We start from the raw sequence: 24,351 nt of genomic DNA on the forward strand, positions 1-24,351 counted from the left end.
TGACAACATTCAGAACAGACCCTCTTCCTTCAACCTCAAACCAAAGGTTTACTAGAGATCAAAAGCTTTTAGGACTGCACCACCAGGCTCTGGGCTACCTCCATGCCAGGCAAGCACTCTACCAACTGAGCCAGATTTCATATAAATCCATATGTTGTTGTTGTTGTTGTTGTTGTTGTTGTTGTTGTTGTTGTTGTTGTTGTTGTTCTTCTTCTTCTTCTTCTTCTTCTTCTTCTTCTTCTTCTTCTTCTTCTTCTTCTTCAATCTTTGGCAAGGCCATATTTTTAGTGTGGAAAATATGATTATTGTAACTACAGACCATCAAACTGAGCGCAGCCTGTTCTGAAGGCTTGCAAACAGAATCTGGCGGCACTTTGGGAAAGTACTACTTTAGTTTCTCAAAGACTCGAGGAGCCCTCCGGCTCTTCCAGTGGGCTCAGACTCAGATATTCTGAGTTCTTTGAAAAATTATGAGTTACAGGTGTTTACATTTTTGAAGCATTTTCTTTCGGGCTTCTCAGCCTCAGTCTAAATAACCAACCCTGCTAACAAGGATTACTTTTTATAGAGGTAACATTTGCACTCACTGAACCTTTTAATTTTTTTTCTTTCATCTTTTTTCCTCTTCAATTCTTCCAATCAGACCTTTTAACTCTTTTCTAAATCCCAACATCAAAAGCAAAACAAACACTAAATGATTTTGTTTCACTGCGGCCGCACTGCCTTGAGAACGAAGGAAGTGAGTCCCTAGCGGGGATCCGTCCTCCCATCCTGGCGTTTGCCTGCAGGAAGATGGCGGCGGTCTCAATGTCAGCGGCGCTGAGACAGGCGTTGTTGGGGAGAAGGACAGCGGCTTCAGCTGCCGTTTCCGTCTCTAGAGTTCCAGCCAGGTAACATAATTATCAGCCTCGTCAGGCTCTCTATTCAGGATTCTCAGGTCGCTGCGTTTTGGCGGAAGCCGGGCCGGCCGGGCCTCAGAGGCGGCCTGGGGGAGCGCGTCCTCGACTGACCCTTTCTTGGGGTGCGGGGATGAACTCGGGGCTCCCGCCAGGCGCCCGCAGGGCCTCGAGTTCTCGGGAGCTCTGGTTCTGCAGCCCCGGGAGAGGGTCTGTGCGGAGGAGCTGTGAACAGGATCTTGGTTCCCGAGAAGGGGAGGAGTCTGGCCGACTTCTCTCCCAACGTCCTGCATCCCTTCCGTTGTCACCTGTTTGCCCTGGCTGGAAGGTTAAAACCCTGCTCCCCTTCCCAGGCTGTAGCTAGTATCTCTTGAGCTTCCAAACAGAAAGGTTGTTTTATTCACCATTCTGCAAACGAGGGAAACTTCTTAGGACTTCAGGGGAAATAATAATATTTATTGGAAGGTGATAGCGTACCTATTTTCCATCTTGGGGAGGACTGGAACCCCGCTGTGAGTTCCAGGTTTGAGCTCCACCGCGGAGCTATGCCCTCAGCCAGCAAGGTGGTTTTTATTTGTATTTATTTTGTTTGAGACAGGATCACACTGTGTAGCCCCAGCTGGTCTGGAAATCAGATCAGCCTGCCAGCAAGATGATTTAAAAAAGGTTGATGGTAGTGTCGTTAAGTTTTCTCATCTACGTGTTTACTGACCCGGTACAGTAGTTGAGGGATTGTGGTTATTTTGTGATGGCACCCCTCCCCCGCTCCCGAAGCATTACTTTATTTTACGTATTTCTCTGTTTGCCTGAATTTATTAATAGCAGGTGTATACACATATTAGCGTTTTAATCTACGAGATAGCACGTTTTATCTCTTCTCTCACTGTTTGCTCCTGTATGGCCATGTATTGTCAGCTGCATGCTATGGAGACTACCCTAACTGTTCCCATTGAAGATGGAAGACTGTCAGGGCTGGGAAGCATGTGGTCGTTTTTTAGAAAAAAAGAAAAGTCAGGCGCAGTGGCACAGGCCTTTAATGCCAGCACTGTGGAGGGGGCAGAGGCAGTTGGATCTTTGCGAGTGCCAGGCCAGCCTAGTCTACAGAGAGTGAGTTCCAGGATAGCCAAGGCTAGGTAGAGACCCTGTCTCAAACAAAACCAAGCCATTAAATTATTTTTTTAAAAAGGAAAACAGGACCTATCAAAGTGCTTGTTAATTCAGTGTTAAACTAATACAAAAGGAACTGATTAGAACTTCTGAAGGTACATTTTATTACAGTTTTAAGTAGTGGTTTTGTGGGAAAGAAGAGGTTGCCCTTAGTAAGGTCAGGGGATTTGCGGTTTCGGGGACTGAGGATGTAGGTGAGTTGGTAGAGGACCTGGCATTCATGAGGTACTGGGTTCAGTCTGCAGCATCGAATAAACCCATTCTTGGGCACATAAACTGTAATCCCAGCACCCCGGAGTTGCAAAAGCAGGGAAAGGGAGGCTGTTCTGTAGGCAGAAGCAGAGCAGTGCATATATAATCAACAGTCACTGGAAAATAAATGCTGTTATACTGGTGGAAAGTAAAAGGCACATTTGTAGTTAAGTATTTTACTTATGAGGAACTTAAGAAATACCAAGTAGTTCTCAAAGATAAAATACTCCCGTGGTTAAGGCTACCATGGTGGTGATCTAGTTTAGTTCTGTTCTTCTTAAATGTTATAGGTGTTATTTACAGACCCTAATACTAACATATTCGATATCAGATTGGAGCTAGACACAAATATAAGGGATCATTAGTATATTTCTCAGCAATTATGCTAGTTTTAATTAAGACAATACTGGATTTTACAAACTGATAGCTACTACCACACATCTAAATTTAACAGTTTCTGCTTGTGAATATGTTATTAGGGATTTGAAAATAGCTTATATAAATAAGACAACCTTTGTTTCTTATTTCAAAGAAATTCAAAACCCAGAGAAAATAATTTTGGCTTCACACTATTTTTATTTTACTTACATTGTTTTATGATATTCATCTTACATGACAATTATGGTTCCCCTTCCTTGTTTATATGGAAACTTCTTACAATATGTGTTGAGAATAAGGCTTTGAAAAGGTTGAGAAGAAGGTTCCAATCCACTTGGGAAATTTAAATGTAAATTTCTTTTTTGGTAATCCATAAAGAAATTGCAGTGACATGATTCTGCAGGTGTCTTGTGTGAAATAAGGGAGAGTGGAATCAGTAAGGCAAGTGCTGAGAGAGGAGTAGGGCTTCCCTACTACATTATCGTTTGGATTCAGTTATAAAGTCAGTGTAAAGAAAAAAACAGCCAGTAACGTAGAGAAAGTCAGACCACAGGCATGTATTCAGACAGGAGCGAAAGCTGAGCAGCGCTAGTGTTGGCAGCTTCTCAATGGCTTGTGTTCTAGAATGAGCTTCCTTGACTGAACATCCTTTGTCATCTGTTCTTACCCTTACCATCCATAAGTAGCCTAAAGGGTTTCCAGCACAAATTCTACCTACTTAAGGTATGCATCTATTAATAGATAAGCTGGTTTTCTCTTTCAAAGCAGTGACACTTGGGACTTAAGATAATTGCCGTATCGGTAGGTTTTTGTTCATTTTAACATGATCGTGTATGTTTCTATCACCTGCTCTCATTTTTCTCCTCAGATTTGGACTAGAGTTTGTGTTTATCTAAAACAAAGCTCTGGGGATAGCAGGTCCCCACAGCGTGTTAGTCTCTATGATGAAGACTAGGTGTACAGACTTTGTGAAATCTGTTTTATGCTCCCAATCTCTGCCTTTATTTTGTGGCCTCCTTTCCGACTGGGAAGTTGAGGTTGCACAGACCTCCTGTGATGGAAAGGAAAGTCTAAATTTGTAAACAAACATTCAAGATCAATAGGTTGGATTCTACCTGATTAAATATTTATTTATTTTGTATGCGTGTGTATATATTCATGTGGGAAAGCAGGTCTTAAGAGAAACATCAGTGCTGGGCAGTGGTGGCACACACCTTCAATCCCAGCACTTGGGAGGCAGAGGCAGGTGGATCTTTGTGAGTTCTGGTTGACAGAGAGAGTTTCAGGACAGCCGGGGTCATGTAGAGAGACCCTGTCTCAAAAGCCAGAAAACACAAACAACAACAACAAAACAACCAAAGAGACATTTAAGTGAAAGCCAGGTAGGTACTAGCCTACATAAATGTGAATTAAAAATATCTACAATATATATTTTTTTATAATTATTTGCAGTGGTCTGAATTTAGGATATTCGCCTTGAACTCTGTTAATTTCCATATTAAAATTGTTTTATGAATGGATTTATACCTAGCACATTATGACAAATATCCTCACTCCTTTTTCATTCAGAAATTTAAAAATGGGAAGTGGAAATGAGTGATTTGTGAAAGGTACTTACTAGAACATGAGGACTTCTTTGAATGAGAATAATTGATTTCCCATCAAGATTTCAGTGAGGCATAATGGGAAAAGATGGAGCCTCTTGCTTCCTGAGTAACACCTGCTAGACTACGTTTGGAGATGGGGTGGGTATAGAATTCTTACACCTCACAGACTGTTCGAATGAAGAAGCTTCTGCAACTTGTCATTCCTCTATCTAATGTGTGTAGTATTGGTTCTGAGCATAAACTCTGCAGAACTAACTTTTGTAACTTAGTGATCCAGCCAGTGTGCCGAGGATGTCCCTTACCTGGTGTCTTGTATTTTCTCAGCAGCCCCGTGAATGGATGTTCTTGTTTTGTAGCAGAGTAGACAGGTACAAAAGAGAAATGACTTAAGTTCTCTTTGGTAGAAAAAAGTTTGATTTATTCATCAATATGTTGACTTTTGTAATGAGTATTATTTCTGATAACAGTAAATTAAAATTTCAGTGTCTTGTTTTTTCTTTTAGCAAAGAGTGTTCTTTGAAAAACTATCTACTACAAAAAAAGAAAAAGGAAAGAAAAACTATCTACTGATGCTCTTGTCTTATTTCACCGTCACATCTCTACAGGGGCAGGGATGAATGTTGGGCTCTGAAAAAAAAGTGATTTTCTTTATGAATTTAGTATAAGAGATTTTTATAGGTGATTTCATTTTACTTTTTAACTGTTGTTTTGAGACAGTATCATTTGGCCAGGTTAGCACGAGACTCACCAAGTAGCTGGGATGACCTTGAACTCTTGATCCCTTAGCCCCCCTCTCAGGTGCTGAGAGTACAGTGAGTGCCACCATGCCCTGCCCTTTTTTATACTCTTAAGCAAAATATGTATAATGCATGTATTAAATGTGGAATCACAAACATATTTTTTTTCTTGAGAACTTCAGTGGTCCTTAGAAAAACTGTATTCTACTTTTTAAAACTATTGAGTATACCAGCTATGCTTCTGTAGCTCTTGAGTCTGTTTTTTCTTTTTGTTTTGTTTTTCTAATTCTTCCTGCATTCTCCTTAGTAGTTTTGTTACCTGGAAAACTATGGTATTTTGGGATTTTAGTCTCATTAATAGACGACTTTAAAAATGGACTTGGAGAGAAGCTCGAGGACAGTTTTTATTAACAGTTAAGAGAAAAACAACAGACAGGCAAACAGCTCTTTGGAGCAGAAAAATAGGAGAGAGAGAAAGCAGCCGCATGGTGAATAAGGTAGGCTATCTTGAGAGAAAGAATAGGACTTCCCAGAGCACCAGGAACACACGCCCAGGCTTTGGTCAGTATCTGAAAGGAAAAGAGGAGAAGGGACAGCAGACAAACCAGATGTCAGCGGTGTGGAGGTGCTGCTGATGTTCTGAAGCACTGTAGGTAGCTACACCAAGGGCCGGGCTTCTGGGCAAGGTAAATACGGTGTCTCTCTCCTTCAGGGAATAATTATGTGAACCAGCTTTCCTGAGAGGTGCTCTCTTGGTCACATATAATTGACTAGCTAAACTGTACTAACTTAAAAAAATGATTTATTTTTACTTTATGTGTGTGTGTTGCCTGTATGTATGTATGTATGTCTGTGTACCGTGTGCTCACCTGGTGTCTGAGGAGGTCAGAAGAGAGAGCCTTGGGTCCAATGGATTTGGTGTTATAGATGGCTGTGAGCTACTGTGTTGATACTGGGGTGTGAACCCTGTCCTGGAAGGAGCAGCCAGTGTTCTTAACATCTGAGACATAGTTCTAGCTTCTGGTTTTAACTCTTAAAGGAGGAGACAATGGTATGTAAAGTTTTGATCTTGAAGCAGATCAGAATATAGGCAGAGCCCACTGTTTGATTAGGAGAAAATAACTTTCTCTTTATAGTCCTTACCTCCAAAACTACTTTAGCAGTGTTCCTCCCTCAGCAGCTGAGACTCAGAGAACATCCAGAGGGTGACTGGAATTGGAGAATAAATATAACCCATTCCACCACGATAATCTAGAGATCCAGTTTCGGTTTGTTTCCCAGAAAGGATTCATGTCAGGACCAAAGTTTCCATTACACCTTCATGTTTCTGTCCGTTGAGTATTTTGATAGGAAAATGCAGCCTTACGTTTTTTAGAATTAGTTAACTAAGTATAATCTTTTCTCGCCTGCATTCACCAGACTTACATTAAAAAAATAGGATCATCCTCCAGTTTAATATTTTGTTCTTTCAATGTCAGCTGCTCAAATCAGCTCACCTGTTATTGCATCTGAGGCGTTGGTGTTCTTTGGCCACAGTTCAGTGCTTCAGTGAGTTAGGCTTAGGCTTTTAGCTCTGCAGTTCTGATAGGAAACTCCTGCCTTTTTTTCTTTCTTTCTTTTTTTTTCTCTCTCTAAGTAGTTTTAATGTTTTATCTTCAAGGACTTCAAAAATATGACTTTGGGAGAGGAATAACGGAGATTTCCAGAAACAAGAAATCTTCAGTTTTTTTCAGTTTTCACTCATATACTAATCAGAGGCGTTGGGGGGATGGGTGTTGAGGGGGTGTTAGAGGCAGAGAGGCATTTTGGTAGTTTTGGAGAAAGCAGGCCTTGCTGCTCCTCTCTAGAGACGCTTGTTCTTCATTTTGGAAGGGCTCAGGTTTAATATAGCACAGCTGTTGAACTCTGCCCTTTAGAGTTTTAAGAAAGTGTCTTATCCTTTATAATGCGCATGTGCCTTTTAGGGAGATGGGCTTTGGCTGGGCTAGTTTTTAAGAAAGTTCCTTGCTTTTCTAGAGTTCTTTTGTTTCAGTGAGCTTTTAGAAGGGAGTGCAGATCTTATTGCTTTTGTAGTGTGTTTTGCTGTGTCCTTAAACAAAACCAGGTGAAAAATTATTTCTTTGTGTTTTCTAGGGCTCAAAAATATGTTCTTTCCTTTATTTGGCCACTTGATATAAGTAAAAAGCCCTTACTTGACAAAAGATCTCGTTCTAGATGACTGTTCAGCGAGCCGTGTGCTTCTCCTAAAACTGTCACTCTGTCCTGATGAGCTTTAAAGTGAAGACAGATGTTGTGAGTCTTTTGAGGACCACTGCTCTTTCAATGGAAAGAGCACTTCTTTTTCAAGGGATTTCTTTATTGTACTTTTAATAGTTTGAAATTTATTTTAATATTCTTATTATACATGTTTTTGAGAAATAAAATATACCTCATTATACAGCATTGATTAATATCTTGCATTTATTAAACTTTAAAATATGAAACTTAAAGTACTTTGTAGTAATTAATTTTGGGTAGTGATAAGTGTTAGCTTTTAATCGAAAGGGTGGCTTCTACCTTCATAGGTTAACTTTTGAAATATAGAGTCTTGTCATACTTGAGTTGGAAGAAAATTCTTTTAGGGCTGTCAGCCCCTAACCTTTCTTTAGTGTAGGAATCTCTGGAGCTTCTGCTGGTGGTCTGAGTTTCTGGTGGCTCTAGAAAACAGTTTTCTTCACTGTGACAAGATGCGCTCTAGAAATGCCAAGGCGGAGGGAGGTATCGTGGCGAATGTTTCAGATGTGTTGCCTCTATTCCCATGGACCTGTGATTAGCGGAGCACATAGCAGCAGAAGGGTGCGGCCCAGCACTGCTGCTTACCTCATGGCAGGCAGGACTCACAGACTGCAAGGGGCCCTAGCTAGATCCAGTCCCTGAGGACATCTGCCTCTTCCAGATACACCCTACCTCCCAAGTTACTAGCACTTTCCAAAATAGGGCCATTAGCTGGAAACCAAGCCCTTAAGACATGACGGGTGTGGGAGGGAGACCTTTCCTATTCAACCCACAGCACTACACTCTGTTCTTTTCTGCTCATTGGTAAGTGCTAGTTCTCTTTGTGTTCTTGGAGTAAGTCTTTCCCCTGTGTACTCATCAGCCCTTCCCATAGCTAGGCTTATGCTTACCATCTTCAGCTTGTTTATTCTATTAAGATGGCCAGATTTCTTGACGCTTTCTGCTTCTTTGTACTCCTTAGGATGCCATAGTGTTTAATTTTGATGAGCAGCACAGTTGTATTAAGAGTGCCTAAGTAATTGGTGAAGCACACTTTTGAATATGTCTATGATGGTGGTGGTCTTGGATGATAGAACATACGGATTCTGGAATGATGGCTGGATCAATCCTTAGATGGATTCATATATTAATATGTGATTAGAAAGTGGTACAAAGAAGGCGGTGTGGTCTTTACGGGAAGTAAGTCTTTGGGGGTATGTCCTTGGGTCTGTACCTCACCTAGTCCCTTTCTGTACTGCCTCTTTCTTTGCTTCCTGGAGTGCCGTGAATGAAGTGGATAGTTCTGCCAAATACTCGACAGTCATGGTATTTTGCTCAACCTCATGGAGCCATGTGACTCTGAAACTCCTTCTGAGCCATCTACCCAGAGCTAATTTCCTTTCTTTGACTCCTTTTGGTTAGATTTCTGTCAAGATGCTACTGAACTCAAAAAGAGCTAGGAGTTTTTTCTCTTCCTCTTTTGAGTTACTGTAATTTTATTTTAAAAAAATTATGCTGTATTTTATTTTGCTTAAAACAACTTTTTAATTTTACTTTGAGAGTTTCATACCTGAATACTGTACTTACATCATTTCCATCTCTCAGTAAACCATCTTCTTATTTCCCCTGAGACTTTCTTGATCATTTGTTGAGCGTTTGTTGGGCTGAGCACTTAGCATGAAGCTTAGTAGTAGAGCATTTGTCTGCAATGTGGAGTCCCTGGCCTTTACCAGCAGCACTGCAACACAAGTAAGTAAAGTACAAGTGCTTACTTGATATGTGAAAACCCAGTTTCATAGAACTTCATTTTTTAATGTCCATCCTAAAACTTGTGGCTCTATTGGCCTGGCTTTGTAGTCCACTTTCACAGTTGCCCCTGAGTCAGTCAGGGTTAAGGAACCTGGAATAAAAAAAAAAAAGGCAGGCTTAAAGAGCAGGTGTTGCACGAGCCCACCCCTTTAGAACCATCACTTCAATGAGTGGAGATAAAGAATTTAATTAGTGGCAGTGGTGTACATCTTTATTTTCAGTACCCAGTAGACAGAGGCAGGTGGATCTCTGTGAGTTTGAGGCCAGCCAGGTCTACAGAGCGAGTTCCAGGATGTCAAGTCCACACAGAGAAACCCTGTCTTGAAACAAATAAACAGAAACTTTTTTTTTTGTCATTTTTTGCTCTTGCAAATATTTGTTGTTTCCCCACTGGTGCGGTTGCAGGATTATCTAAGATTGGTGCCAGGTATGAGAAAGGCAAGGTAAATGGTGGCTTCTACAGTTTCTGAGTATTGCTTTTCCTTTTTGTTCCTTGGGGCAAATTTTTACAGAAGTGCTTATTTCTGTTTTCAGCCTTGTTAAGCACAGGTTTGGAGCACCATGGAGCAGAGTGAAAGGTAGCTTCACAGCAGGTTAAATGAAGCTCCAGGTCTGGGGCTTTTCCTGTTCTGCCTGCTGTATGCATCCAGATGATTATTATTATTGCATTTAGTGGGAGAGACAGTGGAGTGTGTTTACTAGATATTGCCTAGGACCAGATGCCCTAGGATGAATTACCTTAAAAGCTAATTATACTATTTCTTGCATTTTTAGAATAGCTGAATGGACTTAAGTGATCTAAATTGACTTCAGAAGTCATTATATCTTCAGATTCTTAATGAGTTGTTTCTCAACTCTAGTGAAATTCACATGCCAGAGTCTGGGAAAGCAGAGAAAGTATTTCAGAGTATATGCTCCTGTTTGCAAATGTTGGCATTTAATAAAATGGAAGCTTGTAGTGAGTGATACAGAGCCAGAAAAATTCATTGAGTTTAAACTATCAAGCAACAATTTTGGTTAAAGACATTGAGCCTGACAGTGGTGGTGCACACCTTTAATCCCAGCACTTGGGAGGCAGAGGCAGGCGGATCTTTGTAAGCTTGAGGCCGGTCTGGTTTACAGTCTGTGGTTACTCTGGAGGCACTGTTCTCATTGCCTGAATTGATATAGAAAGACAAAGCCTTAGAGTGGATAGCACCATTCCTTGGTTTTGTGTTCTGGTCTATGCACAGTTATATGCTTCAACCTTCAGAGTCCCTCCCATTTGAAGGATGGAAGTCTTGAACATTCATCCAGAGTGCCTTCCTTCCTTCCCATTATAGGTATTGAAACCTAATGTGCCTTGTGCATGATGGGCAATTGTTCTTCCACCGATCTTTATCTCAAGCCTGCTACCATGACTTTTAAAAGTCATTATTTATTCTTTAGCTGTTTCATACATGTGTATAATACATTCTAGCCACATTCACTTCACTCTTTTATCCTTTTCCGACTCCTTCCATAGTTCATCCTCTGATCCACCCATTGTCATGTCTTTGTTTTTGCTTTCCAATTCACTGGGTTTAACCAGGGTAACTCACCAGTTATTACATCACTGAAGGCAATGGCTTCTTTTCTCCCAGCAGCCCTAGACTATATGAGTGCCTTTGGATTGGGGCCTCATGAATTCATTCCCCTGTCTATAACTAAATGTTTTTGAGCCTAGTCTTGTCAAGCCCCATTCAGGTAACCACAGTTTTTGTGTGTTTGCGAGTACTGTAGCATGTCAGCTACCATGACTTTCTAAAGACTGAGTGTATTACACTGAAATTTCAAGAAATTCAATTTACAGAGGGCAGCTAAAGATACTTTAAAAACAAGCGACACAATGATCACATTATTCTATTTAGTGATCATTTGGTACTTCACCAGAGAAATAGTGACTTGTGGTAATGAGGGTCTCCATTTGAAGCTCCTCGGTAAAGACTTAACAGCAATAACTTTGAAGTTTTGCCACAGACTTTAGTCCATACCGAACACAGTGTTTTCTGTGCCTTCCCAGAAATCTAGACACATCTGGACAGGACTTTGCATGGCATCTTGATCTCACTGGAGTTGGAACAATTGATGACATCATACCTTTATCACTCTCTGCCTTTCCTTCCTAATTACTGTCATCAGTACCTGGATGGTTTCTAAGCTAGGTACTTGTTTCATTCCTGTCTCTTTTCTCTTAGGCCTCATTTATTAGTCAATAACTTCTTACAATATATTTTTTTAAAATACATGTATTAATTTGTATGTATATGTGGGTGTGCATGCACTCATGTCATAGTATGTGTGTCAAGGTCAGAGGACAACTTGCAAAAGTCAGTTCTTTCCTTCCATCCCAGGGACTGCATTCATGTCATTAGGCATAATGCACACACCCTAACCTCTTACCATTGGAGCCATTTCTCCAGCTCCTAGTCACTAAATTCTCATGTTTATTTTTCTCTTATATAGCTTCCATTTTCTTTCCATTTATGATTCTAAGAAACTGTCACTCAGCTTCCAACTGGTCTGCATTTGATGTGTCCATTTGCATTTCAAGTTGCATACAATATAAAGTTCAAACTTCTCTTCATTTTTCTGCTCTCATCTTCTATTCCTCTGTTCATTCCTGGGCATTCACCCCTTCTCCTTTTCTTTAAGTAGTAACTGGTTATACAGCCCAGATTGACACAGATTACTTCTGTAGCCCAAGCTAGCCTCATACTCACAATGTTCCAGCCGTAGCCTCCAATGTGCTGGGGTAGGCAAATGCAGCTGAACCCAGTGGCATCTGTATTTTTAACAGCCTCTTTCTGGCCCAGTCTTCAGCCATGCATTAACACTGTTTTGGTGACTCTAAGTTACATACAATTCCATAGTTCTTCCCCCTTTTGTAATTAAATTTGTCTCTCTATACTGTTTCTTTCCTTCCTCCTAAAACTCCTGAAGCTTGTGTGCCTCTCTCTTGCCTACCCCGGTACCCTTGCTCACAGATTCATCCTCAGGGAGCAGTTAGTCACATTAAGGTTGAACCTAGAGGTTTGGAGTCAGTGCCAATCTGTGTGGTTTAGGGCTTCCTACTAGCATGCCCTGCTTTCCAGCATAGGTTGAATATTCCTATCTGAGGAGTTTGTGGCTAGATATTTTTCATTTTGAAAACCTTTTTAGAAATATTTGCATACACATAATGAGATATCTTGGAGATAGGACCCAGTCTATCTAGTACACAATTCACTTTGTTTCTTACGCACGTAAGTTAGAGTGTGGAACTTTCCATTTGTGATGGCATGTTAATGTTCAAATAATTTCAAAGTTTGGAGCTTTGAGTTTCAGATGACTGGATTAGAGATTCCCTGTACTGCTGTGTATCCCTCTAGACTTGAGATCATTGGATTTAGAACTGTTTGTTATTATGTGTTTTCAGAGTATGTCTCTGGAGTCACTAGGTTATGGAATAGTGTAGAAATTTAAAAAACACTGTTTAGCTGTCTTTCAATAAGAAGGATAGCATTCTGAATATTCTCTTCTTTTTCTTTAAAATATATCTATTAATGGCTTTGATGGCACCCGCCTTTAGGCCCAGCAGCACTTGGGGAATTGAGACAGGTAGATCTCTGTGAGTTCAAGGCCATCCTGGTCAAGTTCCAGGACATCCAGGGCAACACAGAAAAACTGTCTTGAAAAACAAAACAACAATAAAAAGTATATTTATTTTATTTTACTTTATGTGTGTGTGCTTCTTGCCTGCATATATGTATGTATATTCTATGTGTGCCTGGTGCCTACAGAGGTCAGAAGAGTGAGTCAGAATCCCTGGAATTTGAGTCAGATAGTTGTGAGCTGCATGTGGGTGCTTGGGAACTGAACCTGGTCCTCAGCAAGAGCAACAAGTGGTCTTAATTGTTGAATCATAGCTATAGCCCCTATTTTATTCTTACAGAGCTTTGGATTGTAAATATAACCATTAGGGATAATGATAGCATATATTGCTGGAAGGAAAAGATAAAACATTTAGTTTAATAGGCTATCTTGCCTTTTCTATACTATTGAATATTGCAGGCCTTATCTTTCTTATTTGAAGATGTGGTCTGCTCTGTAGTGCTGGCTGGCCTTGAACTTGCTTGAACTCCTGCCTTTGCCTCTCAAGCGCTGAGCTTGTAGGTGTTTGCCAACATACCCCGTAATTGTAGACTTAAGATAGTAATTACTAATACATGGTAAGTAGAATTCTATCAGAAATCTTTTTATTTGTGGGATTTGGATTTTTACAGAATAATTTTTTCATGAAAATGAAAACTTTGGAAACCTGGAATTTCTAATAGTGAAGTGATATTTTGTTTTTATGATGATTAGCTTGCTTAGCTGTGTTATGTAGACTTTAGAACAGCAGACTACCTAATCTACAGAATAAAATTTGAATTTCAAGATCAAATATTTGTAAGTTATTTTGTTTTCGACTATATTAAGTAGGTCACATAATTTTATTCAGTTGAATTTGTTCATTTGTATTTTAGCCATATAACCATTTGAAAAGTAAAATATCCTAGGATTTACGGTATATATGAATTTCATAGATTTTGTTACACTTTATTGTGTTATTTTATGAAAAAGAATTTGAGAAGAGACAGAGTGAAAACCATCAGTGGGCATATCTGGGAAGACAGAAAATTCATGTCTGTTCACTTATAGTTTCAGCCAACCTTGGTATCATAGGTACATTAAAGAATTGTGGGGAGTGTTGTCACTATCTACGTGAGTGTAATTGGTGCTAAGTGTCTGAGTGATCCAAAGAAAGATGATGTTAAATGTTTTTAAATTGTCTCAGGTTTGGGACATTGGTTGCACAGTGAAAACAGAATACCTGGACAAGGCTGTTTTATTGAGCAAGCATTTTCTGACAGTCTCACTTCATCCTTCAGGTGCCATGCTCTAGCGCGTATACATAGTCTCTGCTCTATAAAGCATCTTGTGTGTATCTGCAGCATAGAAAATTCTATGAGCATTCAAACCCATGATATGCAATTAGTGTATATGATTTTTATTTGTTTGTTTGTTTGAGACAGTGTTTCTCTGTGTAGATTTGTCTGTCTTGGAACTCACTGTAGACCAGGCTGGCCTTAAACTCATGGAGATCAGCCTGCTTCTGCCTTCCAAGTGCTGGGATTAAAGGCTTGCACCATCACTGGTTTGTTTTCAGTAACTATAAAAATTTGAAGGCTACTGAGTCTAGCAATTTTGAGTAAGAGATTATAGATGTTTCAATAAATGTTGGATAACTGAGTAGGAATTACTATCTCCATATACATTTTTTTTTAAAATAGGGTTTTGCTAGTAAGTAACCATGGTGGGCCTTGAACTTGTTATATAGCTGGAGATTCTTTTTGCCTTGGCCTCTTAAGTGCTAGGATTACTGGCAGGTGCTACCTACTGTTCCTGTCCCTTTGGTATTTATGATCTGCAGAGTGCAACAGGCTTTTTGATAGCTGTATTATTTTATACTTTAGTATTAACTGGCCAGATCTTTCACATTTCTCTTCAAAATATGTTATTTGTCTCATTTTTGTCATTTTCGTTTTTGTGTTAAAGATTGAATGCAGGGCGGCTAGATGTGGGTTCTAACACTGAACTCCATATTTAAAATACCAGTGTATTTTATTATATGTGTATTTGTCAACATGACTAAAACTGTTTTAAAGTTAAAAAAACGTCTTCAGGTGAATATTTTCTTTAAAATAATGGAATATTATGAAAAATCAATGGAAAAAGTAAAATTTTCATATTGATAAGAATAAATTTGTGATTAGAATCAAGTTGCATATACAGTGCTGACAACTAATTAAGAAGCCACCGACTTAGGCTTTTAGTTAAGTAAAATGCTGAGGATCTTCAAGTGGTTGAAGTGGGCAGCGGGCCATGAGACCATGCCACAGGTCCCCGAAGTGGTGGCAGGCAGTGGGCCCCAAGGGGCAGCTTGTCCCATGCAGGGAGCCATGTGGTAGGTGAGAGACCTTGATGGGGACATCCATCTTCAGCCTATAGATCTGACAGATCATTTACTACAAAAGCAGGAAAATTCATAAGACTGTCCTACCATGTCTTGGCAAGGTTCAGCAGTCACTTTTCCTTGTGTCCTGCTTGTACAGATTGTATAGCATGCTTACTGTCAGCAGTTTGCCCAGTGGACCAGTTTTGCCAAGAAGAAAACAAGCTCCAAATGGAGTGTCTTCAGTGCCCGGACTCCTCTTAGGAGTAGATGAGTGCTGCTAGAAGCAATCATGTCTCACATCAACAGAATTCTAAGTTATTAAAACATTTAAATTCCATATTCTGTAGATCTTTGAAGTGTTTGAAGATTACCTATCTATATGGACTATATTCTTGTGCATCTAAAAACCTAAGTATTGTAACTATAAGTTTGACTGTTATAGATGACTATTAATTTGTATTTCTTAACTGTACATAACATTTTAAATAAGCTGCATAAACATACCTTAAACATCAGTAGAAATATACATATAGTATAATAAAATTAATCTTAATTTTGTATTAATAAATCAAAATCCATACCAATGTAAAATATTTTGAGATTAACAGTTGTCTTTTTGGATTAAAGTGGACTCAATAATCAACCTTTTTTCATCTCTGTATCATATACCCCTTTGTCTTCTAGATTTCAAGAGATTGACTATGACCATTAACCATTAATAACCAGCCCCCTTTTAAATGAAAACAACCATTCATAAAAATATTTTGGGAATTTGGGCATAGTTCTCTAGACTACTTGCTGATTAGTGGGTGCTGGTCATCTTATAGGTATCCTGACAAAATTTAGAAGAATGGTTAAATCTTATGGTAGTCTATGAGGCTGTGTTGTCTCAGCCAGTTGCCTTGAAGCTATTCTGGATGTTGGATCACGTGGGCTATTGCTCCCATGGGAGACCTCTCAGGGGGTCTTACTTGGTCAAACCACATTAGCCTAGAGGCAATCCACAGCATCTCATTTTCTGTGGAAACAAAAACTGAACCTCTTTTTCAAAGCAATATATCCTTAGACCCCAATTTTGAAGTCAAGATACCTTTGTGTTGGTTTAGGTTAGCTGCTAGAGTTATAAGGGATGAAGGCTGTTAAATTTGAGGTCAGCCAGGCTCCATATCCATGTCCAAGACTGTATTGAACAAGCTAGCTAACTCACTCCCTCAAGTACTAAAACCATTTGAAGTAATAAGAAATGTCTTGCTATGCCATCTCTATTTAAATTTTAAAAGACAAATTATAAGGCTAAGGCCATAGTTCACTTGCAGGGGTTCTGGGTTTCATCCTCAGCAACACTGCATAAAATTGGGTGCACACCTGTAATCCCGTGGAATGTGGTGTGTAAAGGTAGGAGGGGGAAAAGGTAAATTAATGAAGAGTTTTAGGCAAAAAATGATATAATCCGGTATAATTGCTTGATTAGGTGGGAAGATGCTTTGGCAGAGATTAGAGACAGTTGGGTTTAAGGGATTGTTGTACGAGCCCATGTGGAAGGAATGAAGATAGAACAGTGGATATGATCACACCTGTAGCTGGCAGGGGGGCGGGGTGGGGGACAAAGGAAAGTCAGTTGGCCATGTTTGTTTAAGCCAAGTCTGGAAAAGATACTTGTCTTGTAGGGGTTTCTTTCCTCTTGGTTGCCTTGCTTGTTACTAGAGGGAAAGAAAGGAGCGTTTGTTTCTCTAGACCAGGCATTACATGCAATTACTTAACATGCTATTTAATTCTACAAGTAACTCTGAGCTATTATTAACCTTGTTTGTATAGAAATTGAAGTGCAGAGTTGGAAGTCATGTTTTCAAGATCTTACTGCTGTTTAGTGGCAGATCTAGAGCTCTAACATGGGTATGACGGACTAGCTGGAGTCACTGGATGATTGTTCTCCAGTTTGTTTCATGAACAGAGGAAATTAATGGTATTTTAAAACATATATTCATTTTAATCATGTGATCATCAACTTTCGAAAAGTGGTTTGTTCAAAATGCAAGATTTTGCCTACCAACAGAACTTCATCTTTGATCTAAAGAGTAAATAAATAGCAGCTACTGGTTTTATCTTTGATGTAATATTGGTGTCCCAAAAGATAACATAATGTGTTCAAAAAGTATTTATCATTTCAGCATATTGGCTGTGGTCTGTTTGTTGTAAATATATTTATGATGCAAATATGGTCTCCGTGGCTTTTATTGCAGAAATAAAGTTTTTTTTTTTTTAAACCCATAGTTTCCCTGGGGAGGGGAGAGGAGCAGCAAGTAGGAATTCTTAAAGTTGCAGATAAATGCCTAGGCTTAGGTAGTTCTTAATTTACAGGTAAACTCCACAAGCTGTAACAGCAACTTTAAAGCTTTTGTGAAACAGTCATCTAATGGCTTTTGGTGTCTTTTGAGCTTGGAAGACTTAAGAACTTAAATTATGCTGCCCTTAAGACCAAAATGTAGCTTGGGAAAATGTGACATCTTGATTCACTTGAAAATAGTAAATTCTCAAAATATCACACTGAACTTCAAACAGTCAGCATATCGCAGATACCATGCAACTTGAGTGCTCATGTGGCATTCCCTGGAGAAGTATTATCAACAGACAATTGCTTATCAAGCTATAGCTGTCAGGGTTTGTTACTATGCTTTGTGTCTCTTACGGGGCAGTTAGGAACTTCATTCTCTATGTCCTCATTTGTGGACACCTTTGATTACTATGACAGGAAAAAAAGCTGAGGAAAAGGAGCTTAAGTCACGTGTAGACTTAAACTTGTCCACTTTTGTCACTTTCTTTTACTTTCCCCTGGCTAACATCATCACATGCCCTAACTAACTTTGAAGATGGTAAGGCAGTAAGTAGTACAGCTCCGCAGATGCTTGGGAGAAATGTAATATTACTGTCCAGCCCTAATGAGTAAGCTTTTATGAGGAGTATACAAAAACATTCATTGTTGATTAGTATATTTTTGGTAAAAGGTGTTAAGTAGCTCTTAAGTAATCCTGTTTAGACCCAACTCCCAACTGCTAGAAATAGGTCTAGGGTGGTGTCCCTTCTAGGTAAGGGCTCTACCACTGAGCTGCACCCTCAGAGCTGAATGCTCGGTGGCTCGTGGAGTGTGTGGTTATCTCCATCGCTGTTCTAGTGCTTCCTTCATGTCCACTGGCATGAACTGGCAGTCCTGGAACTGCATGGCCTGGAAGCTCAGCCTAGTGATAGCCTTCAGCATACCCTTGCCATTCAGAGAGTTGTAAAGGAGATAACTGTTTTCCTGTTGAAATGAAATATGACTTTAATTGTAATCTTGTCCATTATGAACTTAAAGTAGTTAAACATGATGGCAATGAAAGACAAGGTTCCCGCATTCCTGCATGTTTGAAAGGGTCTTGTAAGGATTGATTTAAGCACCACATCTCTCCAGTGGAATTTCTGTTGGTATGGTACAACACTATAACCAAAACAACTTTGAGAAGAAAATAGGTATTTCAGCTCACGACTCACAGGTTGATCACTGAGCAACCACTCAGTGGTTACAACAGCCACTCAAGGCAGCAATCTGGAGGCAGGAATTGAGGAAGTAGCCATAGATTGCTGCTTATTGACTTGCTTCTCCTGTCTGTCAGCCTGCTTCTTTATATACATACCCCAGGTATGTATACCTCCTGTCGGGGGTAGCAGCACCCACAGTGTGCTGGTCCTTTCCACATCAACCATTAATAAAGAAAACCTCTCACAGGCTTACCTATAGATCAGTCTTATGGAGGTATTTGTTTGTTGAGAGAGGTTTTCCTGGCTGTTCAGGAGCTTGCTATATAGATCAGGCTGGCCTTGAACTCACAGAGATTCTTCTGCTTCCATCTCCTTCAGCAAATCCTACCAACATGCTGATGGGCCACCACGAATGACCATTTTGTCAATTGAGGTTCCCTTCCCTCAAACAACCTTAGCTTGTGTCAAGTTAAAAACAACAACAAAACATTAACTAGCACACCATGAAAGGCTTTTGAGGTTCCAGTTGTGAGCCCTAGAATTGTGAAACTTGAAACTAAAAACAAGCCCTTGTGTAACAAGGAAAATTGATACCTGCAACAAATGTTTAATAGTTCAAATGAAATACTGGTGTGGGATGTCCTTCTGTGACATGGTTGACTATATCCACATAAAAACCTGAGAGAGTTTGAAAAGGAATTCTACACACACACACACACACACACACACACACACACACACTCCAGAGTTTAACACAGTTTCTTGCTCTGTTTGCTGGCAGCAAGCAGAGACGTGGCTCCTTTAAGAGGTTTCCAAACTCAGCTTTAGTGGCAAGAACTATGTGGTTTCTTTAAGGGAAGGCTTCCTGATTTGTGCTAGTTACAGAAACAGCTCTGGCTCCTTTGTGGGGTTGATGCCCACCACCCACTTCAGGTTTGGATGCTTATGTGCCCACTCGGAGTTGGGAGGAAAGTAGCTACTCCCTGCCTGGGCAGGTGGCAGGATCGAGTCTGCTCAGCGGCGGACACAGGCAGGAGAGCATGGCGGATTTCCGTTGCCATACATAGAGATATTTCCAGGCTGTACATTGCGCTGCATGACAGATTTAGCTTTTACTCAGATAAAAAGGGTTTATATGCTGCACCATGCTTCCCAGGGTTGAGGTGGTGAGGATGGCTCTCACCAGGCAGTCTCAGAGGCAGTAAACATGCTTCCTCCATGTTGGACTGGGCAGAGCCAACAGGCAGGGCCTTCTTGGCCTTAGCCATGCCTGCTTAGCAAAAAAAAAAAAAGAAAGAAAAAGAAAAAAGACACTTCTGATCAGATAAAAAAAAACCCTCTAAATGGATCATAGTGTTGGATAAATGTTTGTAGGCTTGGGAGAGAGAAGAAAAAGAGCAATTAGAGTTATAAAAAGAAGAACAAAATCTTTAAAGAGACAGAGTAAACTTGTAGAAAAAGTAAAGGAGAAATAAACTTCAAAGATGGAATATACACAGAGAGTCTAGATTATGTATATTATTGTATTTTCTTTGAATTTTTTTGACTGAAGAGAGATATTTGATTCTACAGACTGCTAAGATAAACCAACATAAAGGTATCTTGACTTCAAAATTTGGGTCTAAGGATTTGTTGCTTTGGAAAAGAGGTTCAGTTTTGTTTCCACAGAAGATGAGATGCTGTGGATTACTTCCAGGCTAATGTGGTTTGGTGGACCAAGACCCCCTGGAAAGTTGCTGTGAACACCCCCCAAAATACTTTGCCCAACAAAAAGCCAGAAGCAGTTTGGAGAGAACTACTTCCAAATTCCCAAATATTGTTTATAAATGTTTGTTTACATTTAAAGCTATAGGGATTAGTATTTTGTATTTATAGGGATCTTTGCTTATTGATACAGATTTAAGGTCAATTTTATTATATATATATTTCTGCTCTTGAGTAAGGTATTGTGTTTGTACAGCTCATTTACAAATGTAATATATAATTTAGAATTTTAGGCTAATAGATAGTCATCTATAATAGTCAAGCTTATAGTCATCTTAGCTAGGTTTTCTAGATATGTAGAGATATATTTCAGTTAGATGGGGATTCTTCAAATCTTTCAAATACCTTCAAAATATGGCATTTAAAATGTTTAAGAACTTAGGACTTTTCATAACAACGAGACACATCTGCTCCTGGCAACACCAATTACTTTAAGAGGATGATGGGCATCGAAGAGGCTCCTTATGGAGTTTGTTAGCCATTTGGGCAAGAAACTGCTTTTGCCTGAACTGTTTGACTGGATACTATGGAACAGTAGGTGGAAGACTGATGCCCGCAATGTTACTGAAGAGATTCAGGTGACTGTCCAGGCAGCAAGATGTCTCTGTTAGAGTTTTAGAAGTTGCTTACAATGCATTTCTGTTAACTTCGGTAATATTATATCCTTTTGGGGGGCGTGTCTTTGATGGAGTTGAAGTTATAGTTTTCCTTAGTTATGATAGGAGATAAAGTAGATATAAATATTCTCTCATTCTTTCCCTCTACCTCCTCTCTGCACTACCCACCCCCATCCACTCCTCTGTTTCTGTTCAGAAAGGGGCAGAAAGGGCCTATCAAGTTGAGGTAGGACTAAGCTCCTCCCCTTGTGATAAGGCTACCAAGTTTGAGGAATAAGTTCCCAAGAGCCAGCCAAAGTGTTAGGAACAGCCCCTGCTCCCCTGCTAGGAGTTTGGCTTTTAAAAACAATGCCAATGAAATCCTAAAGTAGATCGAGAAATACTGAAGGGACTTTTAGAACATAGGACATGATTGGCAGAAAAGTATACTAGAATGTGAAGCTATGGAAGGGTTTCCCATGACTCACTGAGTAAAGCACTTGCCGTGCAAAACATGAGGACCTGAAATCAGATCCCCAGCACTCATGTACAATCCATACCTTTTCACACATGTCTGTAATCCCAGGCTGAGGGAATGGAGACAAGGAGATCTCGAGGCATTGTCCAGTCAGCTTAGTCTAACTGATAAGCTGCAAGATGCCAGTGAAGTGAAAGACCCTGTCTTTTTTTAAAAAAATATTTATTTATTTATTCATTATGTTTACAATATTCTGTCTGTGTGTATTTATGAAGGCTAGAAGAGGGCACCAGACCTCATTACAGATGGTTGTGAGCCACCATGTGATTGACGGGAATTGAACTCAGGACCTTTGGAAGAGCAGGCAATGCTCTTAACCTCTGAGCCATCTCTCCAGCCCCCTAGAGAGACCCTGTCTTAAAAAGTAAGGTGGAGAGCAACATACAACAACCTCTGTCTGGTTCCCACATATACACATAGGGCTAGCGCGTCTGCACACAAGTACACACCCTTTCCCACACAAATGAAAAGTAATGTGAAAGCCTATATTTACTGTCTAACTCCCCTGCAAAAATCACATTAGTTTACAGCATGCTCCTTCATATGGGGAAGCTGTGGATTTGGTTATTGAAGACAAGGTGTCTATGTGATTATTGTAACATCAAAGACTGTTCGAATTGCTAGCTCTTAAAAGGGACCTTTGCCTGACATTAAAAAAAAAAAGACAAAAAGAATTTACAAAGATAATTATCTTAAGGTAATTTACAATAAAGTTTAAGTTTTAAAAACTTTTTCATAAAAGAACAAACTTTTTAGTACTTTAAGAGGAGAACTAAATAGTTACCTGTTTGTGGTTAGAGGCTAAAGAAAATTGCTTTCAATTTTATGGCAAAGGAAGTTCATGAAATTTTACTTAAGAGTCTTAAATACAAATCTGTTTATCATAGCATTTCAGACATGCTTTACCAAATTTATATCAGTTATGATATTAACTTGTGGAGTTTGTTAAATGTTGTATCTGTGTTTGTTACCTTAAGCCTCTTTTTCCAATGTCTCCCTCTTTGCAAAAAAATCTCTTGTGAAATCTTTCTTTCCCTATTTTTGAAGTGTGTTTAGAATATCTTAAGGTATAAGTACTTACCAATTTTTATGTGGCAATGAAAATAAATATATACAAATTGATTAATTTTGTTTCTGTTGTGAATAAAATTTTTATGTTTAATAGTGAATCTTTTTTTATTTTGGTGCCTAAAAGTAAAATGGGTAACTTAAAATGTCCAGTAGTTACTGGTCTGCCTAGAGAAATCACTGACTCCCTAGGCCTACTTTCCCTTCTGTTTTGTCCCTTACAGTTTTTTTAAGTGTCTTGTAAGAATAATTGCTTTCACGTGTTTGTTTATAAATCTATTAAGTAAAGAAAGATTCAGCATTAGCAACTATTTCTATGTGAAATGTGTGTTGAACACTGGTGCTAGCCCAAGGTCTAAAAAATAGTAAGGGTGGCAATTGGTGGGACATATGGTCAAAAAAGCATGACCATATTTTGTTACACAGACACTAGAAGTTTCTAAAATGTATAATTTTTTTCAAAAGTGTATAATTTTGGAAAATTTGCTACATAATGCAGCACAAATGAATAATTATTGTGAAGTTCAGCAGCTCAATCTGGACTTCTAAACTTTTGTGAGCTGAGTGGTTAATATATACAGACATAGTATTTCTACATGCATATGTGAAGAGACTTTCTCTAGGCAAAGTTACAAGTCTACAACTTTGGAAACCTCTAGTGAGCCTTTCTCTTTATGAGGATAAACTATGGCTCAACAGTTCTTACTTTTTCTTTTTGACAGGGTTTTAATTGTGTAGCTCCAGCTGGCTTTGAATGCACCATTCTCTTTCCTCAGCCTTCCAAGTGCTGGGGCTTCAGAAATACATCACCATGGCTGGTCTCTCAAATTTTCATTGTGATAAAATATTCACAAAGAAAATAAACTCTTCTGTTTGTTTCAAGTGTGAGTTAGCATCTTGTATGTTTATGTTATTGTGACAAAAGGCTACCACTGTCAACACTGTCCTCTTGTGAACTATTCATAACCCCAGTGGAAACTCTGGCCCATTATCTGATGTTTCTTCTCAACCTTCCAGCCTCTGGCAGCCACTGTGAGCTTTGGTGCTTCTTGAAACATACATGTTTTCTTTGCAATTGCTTTGTCTCATTTCCCACAGTGGATTCAAGGTTCATCACTTTTGTAGTAAGTGCCAGAATCTGCTTCCTTGGGGCAAAGTTATGTTTCTTCACCACGTTGTGTCTATCCACTGACTTGTCAATAGATGCTGGAATTGTTTGCACCCTTCAACCATTTGTGATTAATGCTGTTACAGTTTTTGAGTGTGCAAGCATGTCTTCGAATTTCTGTTTTCAGTGTCTTTGGTGTATATTCTGAAATAAAGTTGTTGGATACTGCAGTAACTTCATTTGTACTCTTTTCCATGGTGCTGTAGTGAATAAACTCCCCCACACCCTTTGCCAATTCTTGTGCTTTCTGTTTGTTTTAGTAATAATAACTTCTATGATGAACACAAAGATTTTTTTTATTTTGTTTCATGTGTGTTTTGAATTTTGAGATATGGTCTCACTATTTAGCATATCTGTCTTGGTACTCAATATGTAGACCAAGTTGCTGCCTGCCTCTGCCCCTTGAATGCTGGATTAAAGGGGTGCACCTCCAGACCCAGCCTAGACTGTTGTATCTTAAACGTGTTTTGTTTGTTTACTTTTATTTTCTTGAATATTTTTGCATGTTTTTGTATAGACGTTGAGCTTGTAGCTCAGATACATAATTGTTCTTGTGTTAGCTTTGTAAGAAACTGCCACATATGCCTCCAACGTGGTTGTACCATTT

The 24,351-nt window shown here is 39.3% G+C and overlaps 1 protein-coding gene across 1 annotated transcript in view; it reads left to right on the forward strand.

The window, feature by feature from the left end:
• The first annotated feature begins 765 nt into the window (after nt 1-765).
• The window catches only part of Ndufs4 (NADH:ubiquinone oxidoreductase subunit S4), a 107,240-nt gene continuing 83,654 nt past the window's right edge, over nt 766-24,351 (forward strand). Inside the window, exon 1 of the mRNA XM_075976039.1 lies at nt 766-890. Within this exon, the coding sequence (XP_075832154.1) occupies nt 793-890 (98 nt within the window). The 5' untranslated portion in view covers nt 766-792. The remainder of the gene's footprint in view (nt 891-24,351) is intronic.

The sequence above is a fragment of the Microtus pennsylvanicus genome, chromosome 6 (genome assembly GCF_037038515.1).
Source record: "Microtus pennsylvanicus isolate mMicPen1 chromosome 6, mMicPen1.hap1, whole genome shotgun sequence".
NCBI lineage: Eukaryota > Metazoa > Chordata > Mammalia > Rodentia > Cricetidae > Microtus > Microtus pennsylvanicus.